Here is a 23382-nt window from a genome sequence, read left to right as displayed (position 1 = left end):
ACACTCTCCGACATAAATCACAGCAAGAGCGTCTATGACCCACTTCTCAAAGTACTGGAAATAAAAACAAAAATAAACAAATGAGACCTAATTAAACTTAAAAGCTTTTGTACAATGAAGGAAACTACAAGGTAAAAAGACAGCCTTCAGGATGGGAGAAAATAATATCTCCAAAATATACAAGCAGCTCAATACCAGAAAAACGAACAACCCAACCAAAAAGTGGACAGACATTTCTCTAAAGAAGACATTCAGATGGCTAATAAACACATGAAAAGATGCTCAACATCGCTCATTATTACAGAAATGCAAATCAAAACCACAATGAGATATCATCTTATGCTGGTTAGAATGCCCATCATCAAAAAGTCTACCAACAATAAATGCTGGAGAGGGGGTGGAGAAAAGGGAACACTCTTACACTACTGGTGGGCATGCAAACTGGCACAGCCATTATGGAGAACAGTGTGGAGATTCCTTAAAAAACTGGAAATAGAACTGCCATACGACCCACCGTATTTCCTACCCGAGGAAACCAGAAATGAAAGATACACATGTACCTCAATGTTCACTGCAGCACTATTTACAATGTTCACTGCAGCCCTAGGACGTGGAAGCAACCTAGATGTCTGTCAGAAGATGAATGGATAATGAAGTTGTGGTACATATACACAACGGAATATTACTCAGCTATAAAAAGGAATGCACTTGAGTCAGTCCTAACGAGGTGGATAAAACTGGAGCCTATTATACAGAGTGAAGTAAGTCAGAAAGAGAAAGACAAATACTGTATATTAACACATATATATATGGAATTTTATAAAGACTAACAATGATCCTACATGCATGGCAGCAAAGGAGACACAGATGTAAAGAAGAGACTTTTGGACACAGTGGGAGAAGGTGAGGGTGGGATAATTTGAGAGAATAGCACTGAAACATTTATACTACCATATGTAAAACAGATGACCAATACAAGTTGGATGCATGAGGCAGCGCACCCAAAGCCAGTGCTCTAGGTCAGTCTGGAGGGATAGGGTGGGGAGGAAGCTGGTGGGGGGGATTCAGTATGGGGGGAAACATGTATACCTGTGGCTGATTCATGTTGATGTATGGCAAAAACCATCACAATATTGTAATTATCCTCCAATTAAAATAAATTTTAAAAATAATTACAAATAAGAAGATGAAAATAAGTGAATAACAAATGCATAATAATTACACAAAATTTAAGTAACTTAAGTGCTCTGGTAAGAACAAAAAATATCAAAATAAAAACAAAATTCAGCTGTATGCTATTTACAAGTAAACACCTAAAATATAACGACAAGGTAGACCTTAAGGCAAAAAATATTAATAGATGTAAACTTTTAGAAAATAAAATACCCACTTTATAATAATAAAAAGTAAAATTCAAAGTTCTAAAACTCATAGGCATCTAATTATCTCAAAATAAAGTAAAATGGACACAATCAAAAAGGAGAACTAGACAAATCACAAAGACTTCAACACATCTTGCCCAGTAATGAGGTCTCAGACAAAGATATCAGCGCTGGTTCAAAACACAATTAACAGCTTGGTATAATGGGCACATACAGGGAATCACACATAAATGCAAAATACTTATTTCTGAAATGCACACAGAATATTTATGAATACTAGCCACACACGTGGACCAGTTGTAAAGCCTCAGCAAGTTTCAAAGGACTGGTATACAGACCACACTCTCAGATCACAATGAAAACAGTTCAAATAAATAACAAAAAGATAATTTGAAAAAAGAACCATGTTTGAACATTAAGTAATATACTTTTAAATAACTCATGGGTCAAAGAAGAAAACAAAAATCGGAAAATACAATTAGAAATTATAAAATATTATATATCTAAACTTAAAGGACACAGATAAAGCTGTACTTAGAGGGAAATTTGTAGCCTAAGAGCTCAGGTTATAAAAGAACAAAGGCTAAAATATAATGAACTAAACATCCAATTTGAGTAGGAAAATGAACATTCGGATAAATCCAAAGGGCAAATTAGGAAATAAAGATCAGAACTTAATGAAAGAGAAAATAAACATAATAGAAAGGACCAAGAAAGTTGAAGTTGATTCTTAGAAAAACTAAAACTGACAAAGTTTACTGACAAGGACAGTAAAGGATGAACCCAAAAAAGAACATTTGGAGTGAAAAGAAGACAGAGAGATGCTACAGATATTTTAAGGGTGTTATGAACAATTCTGTAACAGTATCTTTGAAAATTGAGACAAAATTCTAGAAAAATAAAAACTGACTCAAAAATTAGAAAAACCTGAATAGTATTATAACCATTAAAAAAAAATTCAATCAGTTAAAAAAAACTGCCTTACACATTAAACACACAAAACTCCAGACACAGCTGACCAAGGAATAACCAACCTTACAGAAACTATCCCCAGACAGATGTTCCCCAACTCATTTCTTGAGACTAGTAAAATCTGGTCGCCAAAGCCCAACTAGGAAAGGAAAATTACAAACTAGTGTCATTCACAGGCTGGTACAATTCAAAGCAACATATTAACAAATCTAGCATGGGGTCACAAAGAGTTGGACATGACCGAGTGACTGAACTGAACTGAGCAATATAAAAAACCTACAATCACTCCAGAAGTGCAAAGTTAGTTTAACCTGTGAAAAATTAACCACAGTAACAAGAACACTGAATGGTCATCTCCACAGATGCAGAGAACACGAGATAAAATTCAACATGCATCCATGATCCTTAAAAGGGAAAAAAAACACTTAAAAATAGTTATAAAAAGAAATTTCCTTAATCTGATTAACGACAAAACTACCAAAAGAGAAGAGGCTTTCTTTGTGAGACAGGAAACAAAAGATAGCCATTTTTATCCTTTACATTCAACACTGTATTGGGAGTCCTAGTCAATACAGTAAGACAAGAAAAATAAAAACATATGAGAACTAGCAAAATTATCATTGCTCCCAAATAATGTATCATAGAAAACCCACAAGAATCTAAAGATAAATTAGAATAATCAATATATAAATATCAATTACATTTTTATTCACTAGCAACAAACTACCAGGAAATGAAGTTTTTAAAGTATTTACAATAGCATCAAAAATCATCAGATACCTAGGATACATAGGTATACACACAATAACAAAAGACATATAAGACTTTTAAAGGGAAAATTACAAAACTTTCTTGAAAGACACTAAAGAAAGATCTAAATTAATGGAGAGTTATACCATCTTCTTGGTTTGAAAGAGTTACAAAGATATCAATTTTCTCAAACTGATGACATACAATCAATTCCAATGAAACCCCCATAAGCTTTTTTCATGAACCTTGATAAAATGATTCTAAAACTTATATAGAACTATAAAAGACTAAGAAGAGTCAAGACATTCTTGAAGCAGAAAAGGCGGTACAACTAGCTCTACTAGACATCAAAACTTATTTATAACTGTAATAATTGAGTCACTGGCCTGGAGATACTGGCAAAGAGGTACTGGCCTAGAGATAAAACAAACGTAAGTGAATAAAAACCCAGAAACAGACTCATACATGAATATTTGATATACAAGAGAGGCTGTGCTGTCAATTAACAGAGAAAGCTAAGACTTTTCAATAAGGAGTGTAAGGACAACAGGAAGAAGGAAAGAACTGGAGCTCTACCTCACACCATATACAAAAGTCAATTTCAGATGAATTAAACATGTGAAAGACAAAATTATAAACATTGTAGAAGACAATACAAAACAATATCTTCATGACCTCAGGATAGAAAAGGATTTCTTAAACAAGTTACAAGAAATGCAAACAATAAAAGAGAAAAGATTGATAAATTAGTCTATGTTAAATTTAAGCATTTTCATCAAAAGACTATAAAAAGGAAAAAAAGTATGCTAAATAATGGAAGATTTCTGCAACACATATAACTTATAAATAACCTGCATGTAAAATATGCAAAAATATAAATCAATAAAAAGACAGAAGAATAGAAAAATAAGCAAAAGTCTTAAGCAGTTTACCAAAGAAGAAATCCAAATGGTCAACAGACACGAAAAGATGCTTAATCACATTAGAAATCAGGTAAATGCAAATTAAGCCATAATGAGATAACACTACACACCCATCAAACTGCAAAAAAACAAGTCAAGTTTAGCAATATCAAGAGTAGGTGAAGCAATATCAACGGTAGGTGAGGAAGTACAGGAATGAAGCACTTGGTGCCAATGGGCATGTAAATTGATACAATCGCTTCTTGAAAAAAATCAGCATTACCTAGTAAATTTGATCCGGGCATGGCCCATGATGGAGCATGTGTACTCCAAGGATTATCCATGCAACAGGAGACATAAACACGAATGTCCACAAATGTACTGTAATAGCAAAAAGCTAGAAACAACCCAAATGTCAATCATAGAGACATGGATTTTTAAAACTGTGGTATGCCTGCAATGCAGGATACTCAGGTTCCATCCCTGGGTCGGGAAGATCCCCTGGAGAAGGGAATGACTATCCACTCCAGTATTCTTGCTTGGACAATTTCCCGGACAGAGGAGCCTGGTGCACTACAGTCCAGAGGGTGGCAAAGAGTCGGACACAACTGAGCAACTAGCACTTTCATGTTTCATGGTAGATGTGATTTGTTTTCATTGCTATGTTCAGCACTACTACATAGTAGTGAAGATTAATAAATTATAGCTACACTCAACAACATGGATGAATTTCTGGAACATAGTATTGAAAAGAAAGCAAACTGCAGAACAGTAAATAGAACACTATATCCATTTAAGTTCAAAAACAGGCAAAACAAAACAAGTATTTAGAAATACAAACCAATGTGGTGGAAGTATAAAAAGAGCAAAGAAAAGCATAGAATTTTGGACTGTGGTTACCAAAGGTTGTTGCTGAGCTGTGCAAGATGCCGGGATTCTTGGCCTCTGGAGAAGCGGAATTCAGTCGGGGGCCATTAACAAGGCTTGATGGCTCAGAGCTTTTGTGTGATAAAGTTTATTAAAGTATAAAAGAGACAGTGCCTGAAGAGCTATGGATGGAGATTCGTGACACTGTACAGGAGGCAGTGATCAAGACCATCCCAAGAAAAAGAAATGCAAAAAGGCAAAATGGTTGTCTAAAGAGCCCTTACAAATAGCTGAGAAGAGAAAAGAAGCTAAAGGCAAAGGAGAAAAGGAAAGACATACCCATTTATTTGAATGCAGAGTTCCAAAGAATAGCAAGGAGAGATAAGAAAGCCTTCCTCAGTGATCAATGCAAAGAAACAGATCAATGCAAACAACAGAATGGGAAAGACTAGAGCTCTCTTCAAGAAAATCAGAGATACTGTTGGGGCCAGTGTGAGGAAAGCAGGCGATACTCTATCCTGAAGCCTCTTATCCATCTTAAAGACAGGATGTGAACTGGGCCTGAACCCTGCCCAAGAGTGAGGAAACCGCTGCTAGTGAAAACCAGGTCTCCTGGAGACCTCCCTCCCTACAGCTGGCAAATGGAGACTGTAGTTGAGGTCAGGCTGCCCCTGTTAGATTAACCATGGAAACATCCCCCCTTGATGTATAATCATTGTTCCCCCCCTTTAAACTTAATTGTTTGTTCTCCTAGCACCTACTTGTTGTAAAACTCAGTCATAACAACAAAAAGATTATTAACATGTAACCAATCATGTAGTGGGGGGTATAAAACTGGACCTCTCAAAAACATCAGGGTCCTTGTTGGGAACTGATACCCCTTGGACCCGCTGGCGTAATAAACTGTAGTCCACTGTTTTGAGTGTCCTTTGAGGTGTGTTTTGCAACTCCAGATTCCACAATAATACCAAAGGAACATTTCATGCAAAGATGGGCACAATAAAGGGCAGAAATGGTTTGGACCTAACAGAAGCAGAAGATATTAAGAAGAGGTGGCAAGAATACACAGAAAAACTATATAAAAAAGATCTTCATGACCCAGATAACCATGATGGTGTGATCACTCACCTAGAGCCAGACATCCTGGAATACAAAATCAAGTGGGCCTTAGGAAGCATCACTATGAACAAAGCTAGTGAAGGTGATGTAATTCCAGTGGAGCTATTTCAAATCCTAAAGGATGATGCTGTGAAAGTGCTACACTCAATATGCCAGCAAATATGGAAAACTCAGCAGTGGCCACAGGACTGGAAAAGGTCAGTTTTCATTCCAATCACAAAGAAGGGCAATGCCAAAGAATGTTCAAACTACCACACAATTGCACTCATCTTACACGCTAGCAAAGTAATGCTCAAAATTCTCCAAGCCAAGGGTTGGATTCTCCAACCCTTGGCTTCAACAGTACATGAACTGTGAACTTCCAGATGTTCAAGCTGTATTTAGAAAAGGCAGAGGAACTACAGATCAAATTGCCAACATCCGTTGGATCACTGAAAAAGCAAGAGAGTTCCAGAAAAATACCTACTTCTGCTTTATTGACTATGCCAAAGCCTCTGACTGTGTGGATCACAACAAACTATGGAAAATTCTTCAAGAGATGGGAATACCAGACCACCTGACCTGCCTCAGGAGAATCTGTATGCAGGTCAGGAAGCAACAGTTAGAACTGGACATGGAACAACAGGCTGATTCCAAATCGGGAAAGGAGTACGTCAAGGCTGTATATTGACACCCTGCTTATTTAATTTATATACAGAGTACATCATGCAAAATGTCCAGCTGGATGAAGCACAAGCTGGAATCAAGATTGCTGGGGGAAATATCAATAACCTCAGATATGCAGATGACACCACCCTTAAGGTAGAAAGCGAAGAAAAACTAAAGAGCCTCTTGATGAAAGTGAAAGAGGAGACTGAAAAAGTTGGCTTAAAGCTCAACATTCAGAAAACAAAGATCATGCATCTGGTCTCATCACTTCATGGCAAATAGATGGGGAAACAATGGAAACAGTGACAGACTTTATTTTGGGGGGCTCAAAAATCACTGAAGATGGTGACCGCAGCCATGAAATTAAAAGACACTTGCTCCTTGGAAGAAAAGTTATGACCAACCTAGACAGCATATTAAAAAGCAGAGACATTACTTTGCCAACAAAGATCCATCCAGTCAGAGCTTTGGTTTTTCCAGTAGTCATGTATGGATGTGAGATCTGGGCTATAAAGAAAGCTGAGTGCCAAAGAACTGATGGTTTTGAACTGTGGTGTTGGAGAAGACTCTTGGCCAGCAAGGAGATCCAACCAGTCCATCCTAAAGGAAATCAGTCCTGAGTGTTCATTGGAAGGACTGATGCTGAAGCTGAAACTCCAATATTTTGGCCATCTGATGTGAAGAGCTGACTCCTTGGAAAAGACCCTGATGCTGGCAAAATTGAATGTGGGAGGAAAAAGGGACGACAGAGGATGAGATGGTTGTATGGCCTCACTGAGATGAGTCTGAGTAAGCTCCAGGAGTTGGTGATGGACAGAGAAGCCTGGTGTGCTGCAGTCCAAGGGGTTGCAAAGAGTCGGACAAGACTGGACTGAACTGAAAAGACAGAGAAAGCTTCTGACATAGACATCAGAAGCGGGCAGACGGAGTGCCCCCTGCTAGTCTTCTGCAGTATGTTATATACCTATCAGCAGGCTGCTAATTAGAGAAAGGAAATGTCTCAAAACTCAGAGTGCCACCAGGCCCCTCACTCACAACATACATTTTGAGATAACATTGGCACAAGGTAGTCATCCTGGGCCATAAAACAATTGACATGAATCTTCAAGAAAGGCAGGTTTCCAAGCAAATATATATAGCACTATTTACAACAGCTAGAACATGGAAGCAACCTAGTTGTCCATCGACAGATGAATGGATAAAGAAGTGGTGGTACATATACACAATGGAATATTACTCAGCCATAAAAAGGAATGCATCTGAGTCAGTTCTAATGAGGTGGATGAACCTAGAACCTATCATACAGAGTGAAGTGAGTCAGAAAGAGAAAAGTAAATACCGTATTCTAACGCATATATATGGAATCTAGAAAAATGGTACTGAAGAATTTATTTATAGGGCAACAATGGAGAAACATAGAATAGACTTACGAACATGAGGAGAGGGGAGGAGAGGGTGAGATGTACAGAAAGATAACATGGAAACTTGCATTACCATATGTAAAATAGATAGCCAATGGGAACTTGCTGTATGGCTCAGGAAACTCAAACAGGGCCTCTGTGTCAGAGGGCTGGGGTGGGGAGGGAGATGGGAGGGAGTTTCAAAAGGCGGGGGACATATATATACCTATGGCTGATTCATGTTGAGGTCTGACAGAAAACAAGCCAATTTCTGTAAAGCAATTATCCTTCAATAAAAGATCAATTAATTAAAAAAATATACATAGCTTCATTAAAAGAGGTTAGGAGAACAATTTTATGAGTAAAACATACTGGTTTGTTGAGCCATTATCGGTTCTAAGTCTTAGGCAGAACTGACCTGAAGAAAGAGTTTAAGGTAAATACATAGTTCATTAACACAGCTTAAGAAAAACATTTCCGTAAGAAAAACCGCGTTGGTTAGCTCAAGGTTTGAGAAAAGTTAAGTTCAGGTGGAACCAGGTGTCATCATGGCAACACAGAATTTCAAAAGAAACCTCCTTTTAATTTTGTATAGAGAAGGGAAAAAATCTGACATTTGTAGTTTGTTTCCTCCTGCTGCTTAAGACAGGGATAAAAAACGTCTGACACTTGCAACCGATTTCCTCAGTTTGCAGACCCCTAGCCTTCTGCCAGTTCCTCTCTCAGCTACCGCTGAGCAAGGAGGAAAGAGGAAAGGAGGAACACACAGGGATTATAAAGTAATAATAAACTGTTTTCTTAAACCAGGTGATGGACACACACTGCATACTCTTCCTATCTTGTAAATATTTTATAAACAGTTTCCTTTTGTGGGTATATGTGTGTGTGCGTGCTCAGTCGTGTCCAATTCTTTGTGACCTAATAAACTGTGGCCTGCCGAGCTCTCCTGTCCGTGGAATTTTCCAGGCAAGAATACTGGAGCAGATTACCATTTCCTCCTCCAGGGGATCTTCCTGACCCAGGTGTTCAATGTCTAACAAAAATAATCTCTAAGACAGTAGATTAAAGGTGAAAAACTCCACACGATTTTATCAAGATGCTGAAAAGCCATCTGACAACTGGGGACACTGATGGAGGCCGCACAGCCCACATTTCAGTCTGTGTAACTGGCGCCCCCTGGTGCTCAACTCAGACAAGACTGGCAACCCCGGTTTCTGCCCAGTTTAAAAAACTTCATCCCAAGGTTTTTAACAAAAACAGAAACTCCACACTTTAAAAGACCAGTCACCAACAGACAATATTCTGCTCAAATCCAACATGAATTTCCATCCTCATCAACAAAAAGATTTGAATAATTAGTTATGCAACACTGTTTCAGAGGTTCAGCAATTGAAACGGCACACTGGCCAATCTGCACATTTGATTTATAAAATACGGGTTTTATTTTTAAAACTACCAGAGTTCATAAGATAGAAAATAAATTATGTTAAACAATTTGATTTTTACATATTAATAACCAGGAATAGAAATGGGGAAGAAAATTGCATTCACAATAGTGACTACATAGGAATAAAATGAGAAAGTTACAGAACCCGTATGAAGAAATAGTAAAATCTTATTAGAACATGTAAAGGATTCAAACAAATGGAAAACCATTTCATATCATCTAGGGAAATTTGAAATCATAAAAATATCAACCCTCCCCTTAACTTACATCTAAATTTAGCACAATTTGTAATGTAAATCCCAAGGGAACTTGGTTGGGGGTGCGCAGGAATGGGAGAAAATTGGACAACCGTGATTTTAAATTTCATGTGAGAAGAAATTCTAAGAATAGTCTGGAAAAATATTTTAATAAAAAAAACAGCAAGGAAGATTGATCCATCTATATGCTGACGATGCCTCCAATGTTCGTTTCACCAAGAACCTCACCCTTCGCATCGGAATCACCTGTCCAGCAGGTAACACAATGTCTCCACTGATACATGTAAGCATCACCTCAAGCCTAACAAGTTGAAAACTAAATAGAATGAAATATAAATAAGGGCCAACATGGGTCATTAATAAATGAGACTGGGACTTCCCTGGTGATCCAGCAATTTAAGAATCTGCCTGACAATGTAGGGCACACAGGTTCGAATCCTGGTCCAGGACCTAAGATTCCACATGCCTCGGGGCAACTAAGCCCAGTGCGCCACAACCACTGAGCCCACCAGCGGGCAACGACCGAAGCCCCAGCACCCATTCTGCGCAACAAGAGAAGCCACCACAATGAGAGGCTGGCGCACCGCTACCATACAGAGTAGTCCCCTCTCTCAGAACTAAAGAAAGCTTGCATGCACCAACCAAGAGGCCTCAACAAAGATCCAGCGCAGCCAAAAAAAAAAAAAAAAAAAAAATGGGGCTGGCATAAGTGAATTTCCATCTGGAAAAACCAAAACCAAAATTTGACTCCTGCCTTACTGCTGATACTAAAATATTTCCCACACGGAGGGGAGACACAGAAAAGAACTTTAAAACAGTGTGACAAAATACAAGAGAATTGGGTAGAGGGGGAAGAGATCTCTTAAACCTGAGAGGAAACCCCAAAACCTTTCAAGAAACACCACAAACCAACCCTAGCACAGATAAATCCCATGGACAGGGTAGCCTGGCAGGCTACAGTCCATGGGGTCTCAAGAGTTGGTTTGGACACGACTGAACGATTAAACCGCGAGCACAGATAAACCAGCAGAAAAAACAGAAGTTGCGAGCTGAAGCTGTGAAAGACAAGAGGCCTCAGGTTGTGAGAGGCTTAGGCCTCAAGTTTTAAGAGGCCTACAGAGGGCTGGGCCTTCCGGGGAAACTACCTGGAGAAGATACGTAACACATGCAGCTTCCCTTGTGGGTCGTCCGTCTTGCAGATGTAAAAGCACCACACCATTAAGGACATTCATACAAAAAAGCTTTCTGTAAGCCACAAGAGTTGGAAAACAACCAGGGGAAAAGTTTCACCTGTCTCCAGGCTGAATATGCGGACTCCGGTGGGGAAAAAAAAAAATCTCTGCTTCTCTGCTTGGATTCCCAATGCCTTCCACGGGCCCTAGGGTGTGAGACCCTCGAGGCCTCAGTCCCCAGGGTGGGCCCAGGGCGGGCCTCACATAGCCGGGTTTGACCGCCTCGCCACTGACACCAGCACATCTGACTTGGGCAAGTCGTGGTGGCGGCGGGGGGTGGGGGGGGGGGGGAGGCGGGCGGGGCGCCTCTTGATGTTTCTAAGGCGCATGCGCATGGCATGGAGCAATCGCTGACGTCAGCACCACGCACGCGCCAGGCGTCAGCGCCACGCACGGACAGTTGCGCATCTGCCTCGAGACTGGGAGAGGGTACCGTTGGGGGCTGGGGGTTGCTTCTCCCGCAGCCGTTGGTGGCCTCGAAGGCAGGCTCCCGGATGGGTGTGAGCGTTGGACACCCCGAAAGCCACTGGAGAGCGATGGCCGAGGGCCGGGACCGGGTGAGTTGCAGCCAGTACTAGGGCTCATGCTGTGCTGTGGTAGTTGATGATTTTGCGTGAGAAACTCCTTGACTATCTCCCTGAGTTTGCTCAAACTGTCCACTGAGTCGGTGATGCCATCCATCTCATCCTCTGTCGTCCCCTTCTCCTCTTGCCCTCAATCTTTCCCAGCATCAGGGTCTTTTCCTATGAGTCCGCTCTTCACACCAGGTGGCCAGAGTATTGGAGCTTCAGCTTTAGCATCAGTCCTTTCAATGAATATTCAGGGTTGATTTCCTTTAGGATTGACTGGTTTGATCTTGTTGTCCAGTGGACTCTGAAGAATCTTCTCCAGCACCACAATTCAAAAGCATTGATCCTTTGGTGTTTAGTCTTTTTTATGGTCCGACTGCCACATCCTTATGTGACTACTGGAAAAAACCATTTGCTTTGACTAGATGAACCTTTGTCAGCACAGTGGTGTCTCTGCTTTTAATATGCTGTCTAGGTTTGTCATAGCTTTTATTCCAAAGAACAAGCGTCTTAATTTCATGGCTACAGTCACTGTCTGCAGTGATTCTGGACCCCATGAAAATAAAATCTGTCATTGTTTCCACTATTTCCCCTTCTAATTGCCATGAAGTGATGGGACTGGATGCCATGACCTTCATTTTTTGAATAGTGAGTATTAAGCCAGCTTTTTCACTCTCCTCTTTCACTTTCATCAAGAGGCTCTTTAGTTCCTCTTCGTGTTCTGCCATTAAACAGTATCGTCTGCATATCTGAGGTTGTTGATACTTCTCCTGGCAGTCTTGATTCCTTCCAGCTTGTGATTCTTCCAGCCCAGCATTTCTGATGATGTACTCTGCATATAAGTTAAATAAGCAGGGTGACAATATTATAGTCTTGATGTACTCCTTTCCCAATTTTGAACCAGTCTGTTGTTCCATGTCTGGTTCTAACTGTTGCTTCTTGTCCTGCATACAGGTTTCTCAGGAGACAGTTAAGGTGGTGTGGTATTCCCATCTCTTGAAGAATTTTCCAGTTTGTTGTGATGAACACAGTCAAAGGTTTTAGCTTAGTCAATGAAGTAGTAGATGTTTTCTTGGAATTCCCTTGCTTTTTCAATGACCCAGTGGATGTTGGCAATTTGATCTCTGGTTCCACTGTGTTTTCTAAATCCAGCTGTACGTCTGGAATTTCTTGGTTCACCGTACTGCTGAAGCCTAGCTTGAAGGATTTTGAGCATAATCTTGCTAACATACGAAATGTGCAATTGTACAGAAATTTGAACGTTCTTTGGCATTGCCTTTTTTTTTTTTTTTTAAAGCTGTTTTAAAAAATTTGCTATTAGCACAACCTGGTTGTCAAAGCTTCATTATACATTTCACTATACAAATGCTTTTCAGATGATTTTTTTTAAAAACAAGAAACTCTGCTATAACAGAAACTTAGGTTACAGTTTTTTACGATGGTATCTTTTTATCGGTCTCTTCTTTTTAAGTTTGGTTATCTTCAGTAGTAAACAAGTTGATTTCATGAGTGCTGTTACTAAAATGACTTATGTATGATGTTATCTACAATTCTTAAATTGCAACAATACGGACTTGAACTTTTAAACAGTCTGTTAATCATCATCTATGCCATGAATGTTTAAATATAATATATATTTAATATGAAAAAGCTAAAAGCACAAGTGCTTTCTCCCACCCCTAATTCTGTTTTGGGCCCTCACAGATTTGGAATGCATTCTTATCCACCCTTTTCACAAAGTCAGGAGAGCTCAGCAAATATAAAGTCAAAAATATACAAATCTTTGTTGTTATAATAAGATTTTTTTTTTCCCCATGACTGAAATTACCAAGGACCATGAACTTGGAAAAAGAAAATCAAAAGGAATTTACAGCAATTATTTATCTTCAAAGTTCAAAACTGGTCACTTCACAGAAAGACTTCAGGGTCTGTTGAAATTTTTCTTCTAAAAAGTCATTCTGTAGTGGAGTTTTCTAGGAAAAATAAAACAGCTTTTAATAACTGGCCCGCTGGTTTGAGAGCTACCGTGGAATAAATTAGCACAAAAATGGAAAAAAGTCTTGTAACTGTTCACTGTTACAGACATAATCAACAAGGTCAGTCACTCTTAAAAGCTCATCTTCATCCTCTTCGGGTGCCCCTGCCTCCTGCCCACCACTCGTCCCAAAACTCAGCAGTGGCCACAGTTTTCTTCCAAATTTGCTGTCATATTGAGTGCAGCATTTTCACAGCATCATCTTTTAGAATTTGAAATAGCTCAGCTGGAATTCCATCACCTCCAGCTTTGTTTGTAGTAATGCTTCCTAAGACCCACTTGACTTCACACTCCAGGATGTCTGGCTCTAGGTTATCTGGGTCCTTAAGATGTTTTGTGTACAGTTCTGTGTATTTCTTGCCACCTCTTAATTTCTTCTGCTTTTGTTAGGTCCTTGACATTTCTGTCCTTTATTGTGCCCATCTTTGCATGAAATGTTCCCTTGGTAGCTCTAATTTTCTTAAAGAGATCTCCATAGTCTTTCCCAGTCTGTTGTTTTCCTCTCATTTGAGGCTTTCTTGTCTCTCCTTGCTATGAGACCAGTTATTTGCCACCTCTGTGGGCCTCTGGATAAATTTCTGGTGAATTCAGCTTGGTAAGTCAGAAAACTTATACTGTCATCCAACTCTTTTTGGAGAAGGAAGGGGAACCCAGAATGGGCAGTGATTTGTCTGACACCTTGTGAACTGAAAGGTTTCTGCAGGATCCACCAGGAGTCCTAGTTGGGGCTGGCACATTCCAAGTTACTAGATGAAAACTGCCAGGCTGAAACACAGGCTTGCAACATTCTGGCTCACTGCTGAGTGGGAGGTCCCTCACCAAACTCTTTCTCTGTCCAGTCTGTCTTGCTCACTATGGAGAGGGTGCCTTCAGCAGTGTTGAGGACAGTCAGAGCCCTGAAGTGTGGCAGCAGAGAAAGCATATTCTTCTGTAGCTCTGCCTCCCATGGCCAAGCTGCCTGTCCACTTTCTTAGGGAACCAAGAGCAATATGGCCCTTCTGAAGGAAGCCTCAGAGGTTCCATCTGCAAAAAAAGGGCAGAACTCTCCAGTGGAATTCTGAAGATGTTTTAGGTATCTTGGCAGCTGCCAACGGGTCCTTTACAGTCTGGTCCACCTGCAGGACAGCCTTTCACTGGGGATGAGTAGCCAGTGGCGGCACCACCCACTCAGGCCAAACCTGTATTCTATGTAAAAGGCACAGAAGTTTGAACTTTATCTGTCTCACACTTGTTGGTCTACAGAGCCATGAACTCTTGCCCAACACTGCTTGAACCACAGGTCTTAAAGACAGTCATGTCTTCAAGGGGACCTGGACCCAACAAGAGGAGCCAGAAGGCAGTATCACTCAGACACATGCAGGAGAAACAAAAGTTTCTCTCATCCTGTTGTTAATCCATTGCCTCCCTTTGGTAAACAATGTCAAACCCTTGTCTTCTAGTAACATGGTATCAGTGTGGGGTTTTTAATGCTAAATCCATGGGACACTTAGGGGCTGAAGGGGTGGTATAAGGTGGACATTTCCCAGAAAACTCACCCCTTGTTTTTCATCTGATGTTGATGTTCGGTATCTAAGTCATGTCCAACTCTTTGCAACGCCATGGACTGCAGCATAACAGGCTTCCCTGTCCTTCACCATCTCCCAGAGTTTACTCAAACTTATGTTCATTGAGTTGGTGATGCCATCCAACCATCTCATCCTCTGTTGTCCCCTTTTCCTCCTGCCTTCAATCTTTCCCAGCATCAGGGTCTTTTCTAATGACTACTTCCAATCAGGTGGCCAATTGTTGGAGCTTCAGCTTCAGCATCAATCCTTTCAATGAATATTCAGGGTTGCTTTCTTTTAGGATTGACTGGTTTGATCTCCTTGGCGTAAGTCCCTAACCCAAGACTCAGAACTACAGCCCTGTCCCAGAAAGAAACACATGATTGATCTCACATAAATTCACTCAGACCAAATCAAAAATCCATAGGCTTTTCACCTTTCAGATTAAGATGGAAGAGACTGCAGACAGGCAAGGAGGGGGTTAAGGAATACACTGTTGGTGGGGATTGAAATTGTGAAGTCTTTTCTGGAATGCCTCCACCTTCTGACACAGACATTTCTCTCTGGAATTCATCCAAATAAACACAGATCTAAGTACACACAGATAGTCATCACAGAATTTTTTGTAAACATTAAAAACCTAAATGTCTATAAATGGGACCAGTGAATAACAGCACATCCAAGACACTGAAATGCCGTGTGGTTGTTAGGATAAAGTAGACCCATGTGAACGCTTCAGAGACAAGTCCCAAGATCTACTAAGTGAGAAACAGGCAGAACAGAGGAGACGTGTATTTGCTCAGAATGGATGCTCTTTTTAGGGAGAAAGAGCACTGGGGGGCTGGGGGAGGCGGGGGGCTTGCTTTCATGGTCCAGCCTTTTATACTGTTTGAATTTTTATCATGTGCCACCTGAAAAAAAAACAAAAAACCAAAAATATTCCTCCTCCTCCATAAAAACAGGTTGCTGCACTCAGTCACCTTCTTGCAGCAGACCTTCCAGACCATCCTCTTCTTCCCAAGTTGTTAGACAATTCCAAGCAGCTTAGTTACCCAGTTTAGAAGGGGAGTTCCTGCATCTTATCTTCCTGCCCAGAATGGCAACAGCTCTGCCTGGAAGCAGGCTGTGTTCAGCACCGCTGTGGCTGGATTTAAACAGCGAAGTAGGAACACCTAGAAGTTGAAGCTAAAACATTTAGGAAATTCAGTGTGTCAGTTTCTGTGAGTGTCAAAGACGGTGAAGACATTGAGAAAGAACTTGAAGACAGCTTAAAGCCACAGTGGTGGAAAGAATGAAGAGGAGGAAAGTGCTGGGTTTTACTAGAAGAAAACAGACTGAGTTCAGGAGTCTCGCCAGTAAAAGTTTATAGTATTGCATTTTGATTACAGGTGTGTCAATAAAAACCTTGAGTATTACCCTCTGGTAAAAATGCAGAATCAGCTTCCATCTAGATTAAAACAAAGTTTGGGGACAAAAATGGATCATATGCTGCCTGTGATGAAGAGAATGAGCTGGACAGGATAGGAACCACCAGCTCAAGAAACCCCAAGTCTTGGAGAATCTTCTGAGGAAGAGGTGAGGGCCTCCCTGGTATTTCTCTGAAACAGCCCTTGCCCAGGGGTGTGGTTTTGAGAAGTCCCAAGCCCACAAATCATAGGCACTTCTGGCCACGTGCACAAGTGGGCAAAGACCTCAATTCCCCTGTGGCCTGCCTCCCTCACCATTCTTCCCCGTCTCCTGCAGTCTTCACGGGGCGGCACGTGGCCACTGCTAAGCAGAGGTGGGCAGACGCTGGAAACACACCAAGGTCAGAATTGCAGACCAGTGGGGCAAGATCATGGTTCTTGTGGCTCCAGAAAACCCAAAGTCCCCAAATAAAGGGGGGTAAGGAGTGAGTTGGGGGAAATCGAACCAGAACTTTTCCAATGGCCATTATAGAAAACTCGGCAACTCTGGCCTTGGTCTTTGACCCTGAGTTGTTTGAGGACCACAGCAGTATGAGGCTGTGACTAGGCAGAGGAAGGCATGGCGTGCCCACTGCAGAGCTGTCTGTGTAGTTGCTGCGGGCCCCAGGGCTCGGTGACCTCTCCTCCCATCTGCCGCAAACCGGACACAGGGCGTGGTGGGGTGAACAGCGGGGAAGCAGTAAGAGCAGCAGCCCTCCCCAGGACCCTGCCACAGCAGCAGCAGAGGTCACCGCCAGATCGGCACGGCGCTCCTTCACACACAAGATTCCTAAGGGGACTCCTTTGGAACGCAAATGATGTGTTACCCAGGTCAGCAGTCTGACCAGTCAGATCTGTCCATGCCTTAACCTGAACTCAAGTTTTTGTGGCAGGAAACCTCACCATCTACTGCTAGCTAAGGAAATGTCCAGCAAGGAGAATTTAGGTGGTGGATGGGGAAGCTGAACAGGAGGATCTCTCTTCCCCAAGCTGACTGGACAGTGCCACAGCCAAGACGACCGACCATTCGGACCACCACTCACCTCCCTGACCTGAGGCAGGAGCCACGAGGCAGGAAGCTCCTCAGCACCAAGCCTCCTGCTGATCGAAGCCCCATGGAGATCCCCTAGATTGGAGCTCCTGGGGGAGCACCAGCCTGGGAAGAGTCCTGTCCCTCCCCCAGCCCTGCCCCTGGAGCCCCTCCAACTTCCAAACAGCTCTGGAATTCACCACATCTTGAGGAGCCAGGAGCCAAGAGAAGAAACTCAAGATTTGGCATCCTAGTTCTGTCCTTTGCCCAAGAGTCACCAAAAAAAATGTATGGTCTCACAGCAGGCACAGCATGTTGTTTCTTTCAAAAAATAAATATTTATAAACTTAGGGTGGAAGATTCAAAGAATCAGAGTCTCTTTCCCACCAAAAGCACAAATATCCCATGAGTCAAACCAAGGTAAGTCCATCAACCCATAAATGAAACGCCACCCTCAGGAGCTCTGCCTTGAGGGTCAGGGGAGCTGATCTCTGGCTCCGGGCCCTAGTCCCCCTTGGTGATCAGGTCCTCGATGTAGGCATCCAGCTCGTCGTCTGTGTTAATGTCTATGTCCTGGAACAGAGCAGGGCAGGGTCAGCCAGGGCTCACAGGGTGGTGGGAGGCCCACCTCCCCAGCCTTCTTGCAGCCCAGGCCATGCCCTCTGCTCTCCCCCTCCACCCTGTCAGGCCATCCTTGTTGATCATCTATCCCCTCCCCGTCCTCCGACTCCTGCCCGCCTCCCCGCACCCAGGTCCCGCCTGCCCCAGCCTCACTCTTAGACTCAACACATCCAACAGCTCGGTACCACCACCCACCCCGGGTTGTTCCCATCTCAGTAGAGGGCCCCCCACCTTCCCTCTACTCAGGGACTCAGACAGACTAGAAGAGTCATCCTTGTTTCCTCCCCTCCCCTCAGACACTTCTCTCCCTCCTCACTGGCACCATCCAAGGTTCAGGCCTCCAAAATCTCTCACCCAGATAACTGGGAACCTCCTCAGTGGAGTCCTGGACTCTAACCTCGGGCCCTCCTACAACCAACCAAAGTAAACGTCTTAGGCTGCATGCGTCCCCGCGCCACACGGTCCAGGGACCTCCCACCTGGTACAGGCCCTGCCATGGGCCCTGCTCTTCCCTCTGCCCGCAGCTCACACCCCACCCCAGCACGACTGCTTCTGCCTTCAGCTCAAACCCCTGCTGACAGAGGCGCCCCTGACACTAGTACAACGGCTTCCTGTTGCTCTCCTGTTTCCTCCGTGGCACTCCCGCCATCAACAGCTCTGTCTCCTGGCCCTGCTGCGCTACAAGCGTAGGGCCCCTACTGGTCACCAGGGGGCACAGGACAGGGTCCCCATTTTCCTGCCCAGATGAAGGGCTGAGACCACAGGACACCCCCCGCTTGTGGGCTACCCACTCCCATCCAGGCGTCATCTGGGAAACCAAGAATGTCTTTGTTTCATGACTCCGAGGTGTCTCAAACCAGGTTGCAGGTCACCATGTCTAAACAAGGGCAAAAGTCTGATACCGTGGGGTCTGGCTGGGATGAGGCCCAGGCAGCCGTACCACCTCCAGCCCTCCTGGTCAGGATGCTGTGCCGCCAGGGATGGAACCACAGATGCCTGTGAGTGGGGAGAAGGGAGCACGAGGTACCCAGGCCCCCCTCCCGAGACACCAGGTGGTCCGCTGCAATGAGAGGGCGGCCTGGCTCACCTCCTGCACCTTTTGCAGGAGTGCCACGATGTTGGTCCTCAGCTTCTGCAGCTTCTCCTCCGTCTCACGCAGCTTTCTCTCGGAGGTGCGCAGGCTCTCCTCAGAAGCCTTGGCCCGCGAGTCAGCGCGGCTCTGGTAGGAATGGCACAGGTTCTGCAGCCCGACTTCATACTGCTTGAAGTACTCTTTCTGTTGGAAGAGAAGCCAGCGGGTAAGTGCATGGGCTCACAAGTCCCCAGGGCCCTTCCAGATGGGCACTGGTGTCCCCAGCTGGCTCGGCACCAGGAAGCTCGGTCTGAATGGATATCAAACCCAGGAGCCAGTGTCTCTGCAGCTCCAGAGAGGAAAGACCTTGAGGCCCACCTCACAGGGCGGCCTCAAGGGTGGAGACGGGATCGCACACAGGAAGCACTTGGCAAAGAGCTCTGCAAACCGCAAGCCGTGAGTAAACATGAGGGATGATCCTCACCGTTCTGCTTTCTAACTCCACAACAGCACTTCTGAACAATCCACATCCAAGTCACACCCAACAAGTATGTATCAAGCTCCTATCGATAGCAGATACCCCATGTTTGTGTAGTATATTTATACAGCATAGAATTACTATCTTCTCCAAACACCTGAAACTTCCCAGTGGTGGGGACAGCTTCTCTAGACATAAGGCTTTTCAAAGTAGTAGAACACTTGTTTTGAGTGAAAGTTACATGGAATCTCAATATGAAAAACAGTTGAGGTATTATCTCTTTATGTTTAATTTATTTTCAAGGTTATTATGATTTACTCATGAATCACCAGTGAGAATGAAAAGGCCATTTTGATGAACACAAGCCTAGAACCCACAGTCTGGCTGACCACCACAGTCTCACCAACTGTAGCATTTGTTTACTTCTGTGAAGACCTATGAGCTACCTAGCACTGAATGGCTCCTAACTGCTGTTTTAAAACATGTTAGAACTATTTAATTATTTACAATCTAGAATACTATACTAGTAAATCAAGATAGCGACAGAAACTTCAAGTTCTGCACATAAAATAATTATCACTTGACGGCTCAAAATAAATGTTGAAGCAGATGCCAAGAGTATTAAAATTTAACATACAATGTCATGAGCCTAACTATGATTCCTATATGTTTTTTAAATTTTTTCACTTTTAAGCCATTACAGATTTACAGGCAGTTATGCTACTTTTAAAGTACATATTTGAATCTAGTATTTGCAGGGCACCTGAGGGTTTCATGGAGCTCCTTCCCAGCATGATGAGAAGTAGCACGGTCATTTACAAACTGACACAGACACAATGAACTTTAGAGTTTGGTGTGTCCCTAACATGAAAAGAATGAAAGTTTGAGTTATTTTAGGCATTTCCCTTAGGAGGCAATTAAGTTGGTACATTAGTGGTACCTCCTTTCACAAGTGTGAGCCAAAGGACTATTTCAGGCTCAGACACTCCTGTTGACCATGCTTTGGCCTGGATCATGCCCACTGTAGAAATCCCACTGCACCCAGGCTTTGCTCTGAATTTGGCAACAGCCTGAAGCCAAGAGGAACAAAGCTGACAAGAGGACAGCAGGCCGACCCAGCTGGCCCATCAGCAGTTTGCTCCTAGGACAGTTTGCTCCTCCTGCAGAGGACGCCTGCAGCCTAAACAAGGGCAAGCACTGAGGTGGAGCAGCTTCCTGGGAGCCCGTCGCCCTGGAGAGCAAGACCCTGGTCCTCTCACGGTGTTCTGAGTTCAAATCTTGGCTCTAGCACAGCAGACTGGTAACCTCTTGAGCCTGAGTTTCTTCAACTCCTAGCCTCATTTCCTTTAAGTGGAGTGGAGATAAGACTCCATGCTTTTCTCTCTGACAGACTTTATGGAGCACACAACTGAGAACTGGCAGTCACAACAAGCACCATGGTGGGTGGACAGACTCACAAGAGGAAACGATATCAGCTCATCTGAATTCATAGCACTCAGCTCCTTCTTAGAGATGGGGAAACTTGGAGGCAGGAAGTACCGTAGACAGTTCCTAAACAAGAAGGAAGGTGGGACAGGAAATCAGAATGGCACAGAGTTGGTGGGGAGCCACCACTGGTCCCAGAGCAGGACAGTAACACACCGAAGAATCTGGACGAGCAGGTCAATGGTCTCGTGGTTGGTGCTGGGGGCGGTGGTGTCGGGTTCGATGGGGACGCAGTCCGAGGTGGAGGGCTCTGCCGTGGCCACAGCTTGCTGGGCCACCAGATCCCCTGCCGGGGCCACAGCCGCCACCACCTCTTCCCTGCCCTCCTGACGTGTGTCCGGGCTCTGATACTCTGGGGACGGGGGCTTCATCAACCGCACGTCCTCGCTGCCTCTCTCCACCCTAGGGAGAACCCAGTGATTGTCACACGTGTTCCAGGTTCCCAAATGGGCTGCCTGCCCCTGCCCTGGCCAGCTGTCAACCCATCTTCCCGGAAGGGGTGTTACCAGCGGTCTCTTGGTGTCGTGTCCGTGGGCACATAGTCAAATTTCACCTTCCACCGCACCGCATTCTTGCCCACCTCCACAGCTGTGACACGGCCTGTGTACCACTCCCTGTTCACACGCACCTCCACATGCAGCCCTTTATCTGAGAGTGGGAGCAGGACTGGAGTCAGAATACTGGATGGACTAGAGCCCCCCACCCAGCCAGGGCCACCCAGGTTCACAGGGACAAGAATCCCTAGAAGTTGATCCCACTACGCCAGGGACGTGGAGCCCAGCCACCCTGGCCTCCTTCCCCACTTCCCCTCACGAGGGTGCCACACAGCAGCAGGATGACTGATGGCCAGAGGTGAACACCAAGGAACTGATGCTAAAAATAAACATGAGGGTGTGCTATCCTCAGAATGCTTCTCCGAATTAAAACTTGAAACCACTGTTGGATGAGAGCCCAGAGCCAACAAAGCCTCCAGGAGCCTTCGCAATGAAGTGCCACTGACCAAGGGACCCTTTCCCACTGCCCCAGAGGCTCCAGGTACCTCCTACACTTACCTTTCTGAGCGCTCTTGAGGTCAGCCGAGTCCTCTTCCCCAGAGCTGTCTGAGAGCTGCAAGGACAGTCTGTTAGAGACACCGCCAGTGTCCCTGCAGAGCAGACCGTCCGCCCAGGGTCATCTCATGCCACCTTAGGCAGCCTTTTAAATGCCCGAGCTTCATGGAGAGCCACTCTGTCAACCACTGTCTCAGTGTCTACACACCTGCCTCCAAAACCCCCGAACAACAGAGTAGGCATGGGGCAGAACGGCACAGGTCTGCGTGGGTGTCAGCTCAGGCCTGTGAGCAGAGGCACCGTCGGCCCCAAGACCCTCCCGGGCACTGTGCTTCTAGTCGTGTGTGTGCCTGCAAGCCCCTCAGAGCAGGGCTGGGCCTCTGGTTGGCGCGTGTCACAGCCTGCAGGGGCGGGCACAGACCCCGGGCGCCAGGAGGCTGAGGACCTACCTCATTCAAGTCCTTCTTTTCCTCCTTCACAGCAAACTTGCCCCTCTTGGACCTCTCCTTCCTCTTCTCAGCCTCTTCCTCTGTTTCTTCCTCATCAGAGACCCCGAGGCTCCGCTTCCGACCAGGAGTGGCCTGCTGCAAAAGCAACAGGAATGTGAGGGACTCTTTCAGCCCCTCAGGTGCTGGAAGAGCCCATGTGGCCTAAAGGAGCCATTCAGAGAGGGGCCTCTGGGTCTCCGTGTCCACCAGGCCTGGGCACCCAACACAACAAGGGACATAGCAACCCCCATGAGGCCCAGCCCCCACGAGGACCTCTGCTCAGAGCTGTGGCTGCAGGGGCCTCTCGGCTCACACCTCACTGAGCCACACCCGTCACTGCTGCCCCCAGGCTGCCCCCTCTGCCCACAGCAGAAGCCAGTGGAGGTGACTTGGGTGTCTGGGGTACCAAACCTCAGAGGAGTACCAGAGAACTTCCTGGACAGGGGACCAACAAGCTCTGTGCCCCCTCCGAGTGCCTGTGATCCCTCTCCTGCTGCAGGGGCAGCAGGGAAGCTGGATTTCCACCAAGCACCACCCCATGCCACCAGCACTGCCCCTCCACTCATGCACCACCGTGGGCGGCGCTGGGC

At 44.5% G+C, this 23382-nt stretch overlaps 1 protein-coding gene across 18 annotated transcripts in view; it reads right to left on the bottom strand.

Annotated features, from left to right (window-relative positions):
- Window positions 1-16471: 16471 nt before the first annotated feature.
- The window catches only part of MORC2 (MORC family CW-type zinc finger 2), a 39721-nt gene continuing 32810 nt past the window's right edge, over window positions 16472-23382 (bottom strand). For 4 of the 18 annotated variants that reach the window (XM_043901316.1, XM_043901313.1, XM_043901312.1 and 1 more), the window contains 8 exons: window positions 22754-22888; window positions 22308-22362; window positions 21762-21903; window positions 21412-21657; window positions 21228-21321; window positions 19308-19496; window positions 19123-19216; window positions 16472-18628 (listed from right to left, as the gene is read on the bottom strand). In XM_043901316.1, coding sequence (XP_043757251.1) covers window positions 18513-18628; window positions 19123-19216; window positions 19308-19496; window positions 21228-21321; window positions 21412-21657; window positions 21762-21903; window positions 22308-22362; window positions 22754-22888 — 1071 coding nt within the window. In that variant the 3' untranslated portion in view covers window positions 16472-18512. The remainder of the gene's footprint in view (window positions 18629-19122; window positions 19217-19307; window positions 19497-21227; window positions 21322-21411; window positions 21658-21761; window positions 21904-22307; window positions 22363-22753; window positions 22889-23382) is intronic. The other 14 variants (XM_043901318.1, XM_043901319.1, XM_043901314.1 and 11 more) reach the window with 14 other exon arrangements.

The sequence above is a fragment of the Cervus elaphus genome, chromosome 5 (assembly GCF_910594005.1).
Source record: "Cervus elaphus chromosome 5, mCerEla1.1, whole genome shotgun sequence".
Classification (NCBI taxonomy): Eukaryota; Metazoa; Chordata; class Mammalia; order Artiodactyla; family Cervidae; genus Cervus; species Cervus elaphus.
The sequence above is the reverse complement of the archived record's forward strand: the minus strand, read 5'-3'. Positions and strand labels throughout refer to the sequence as shown.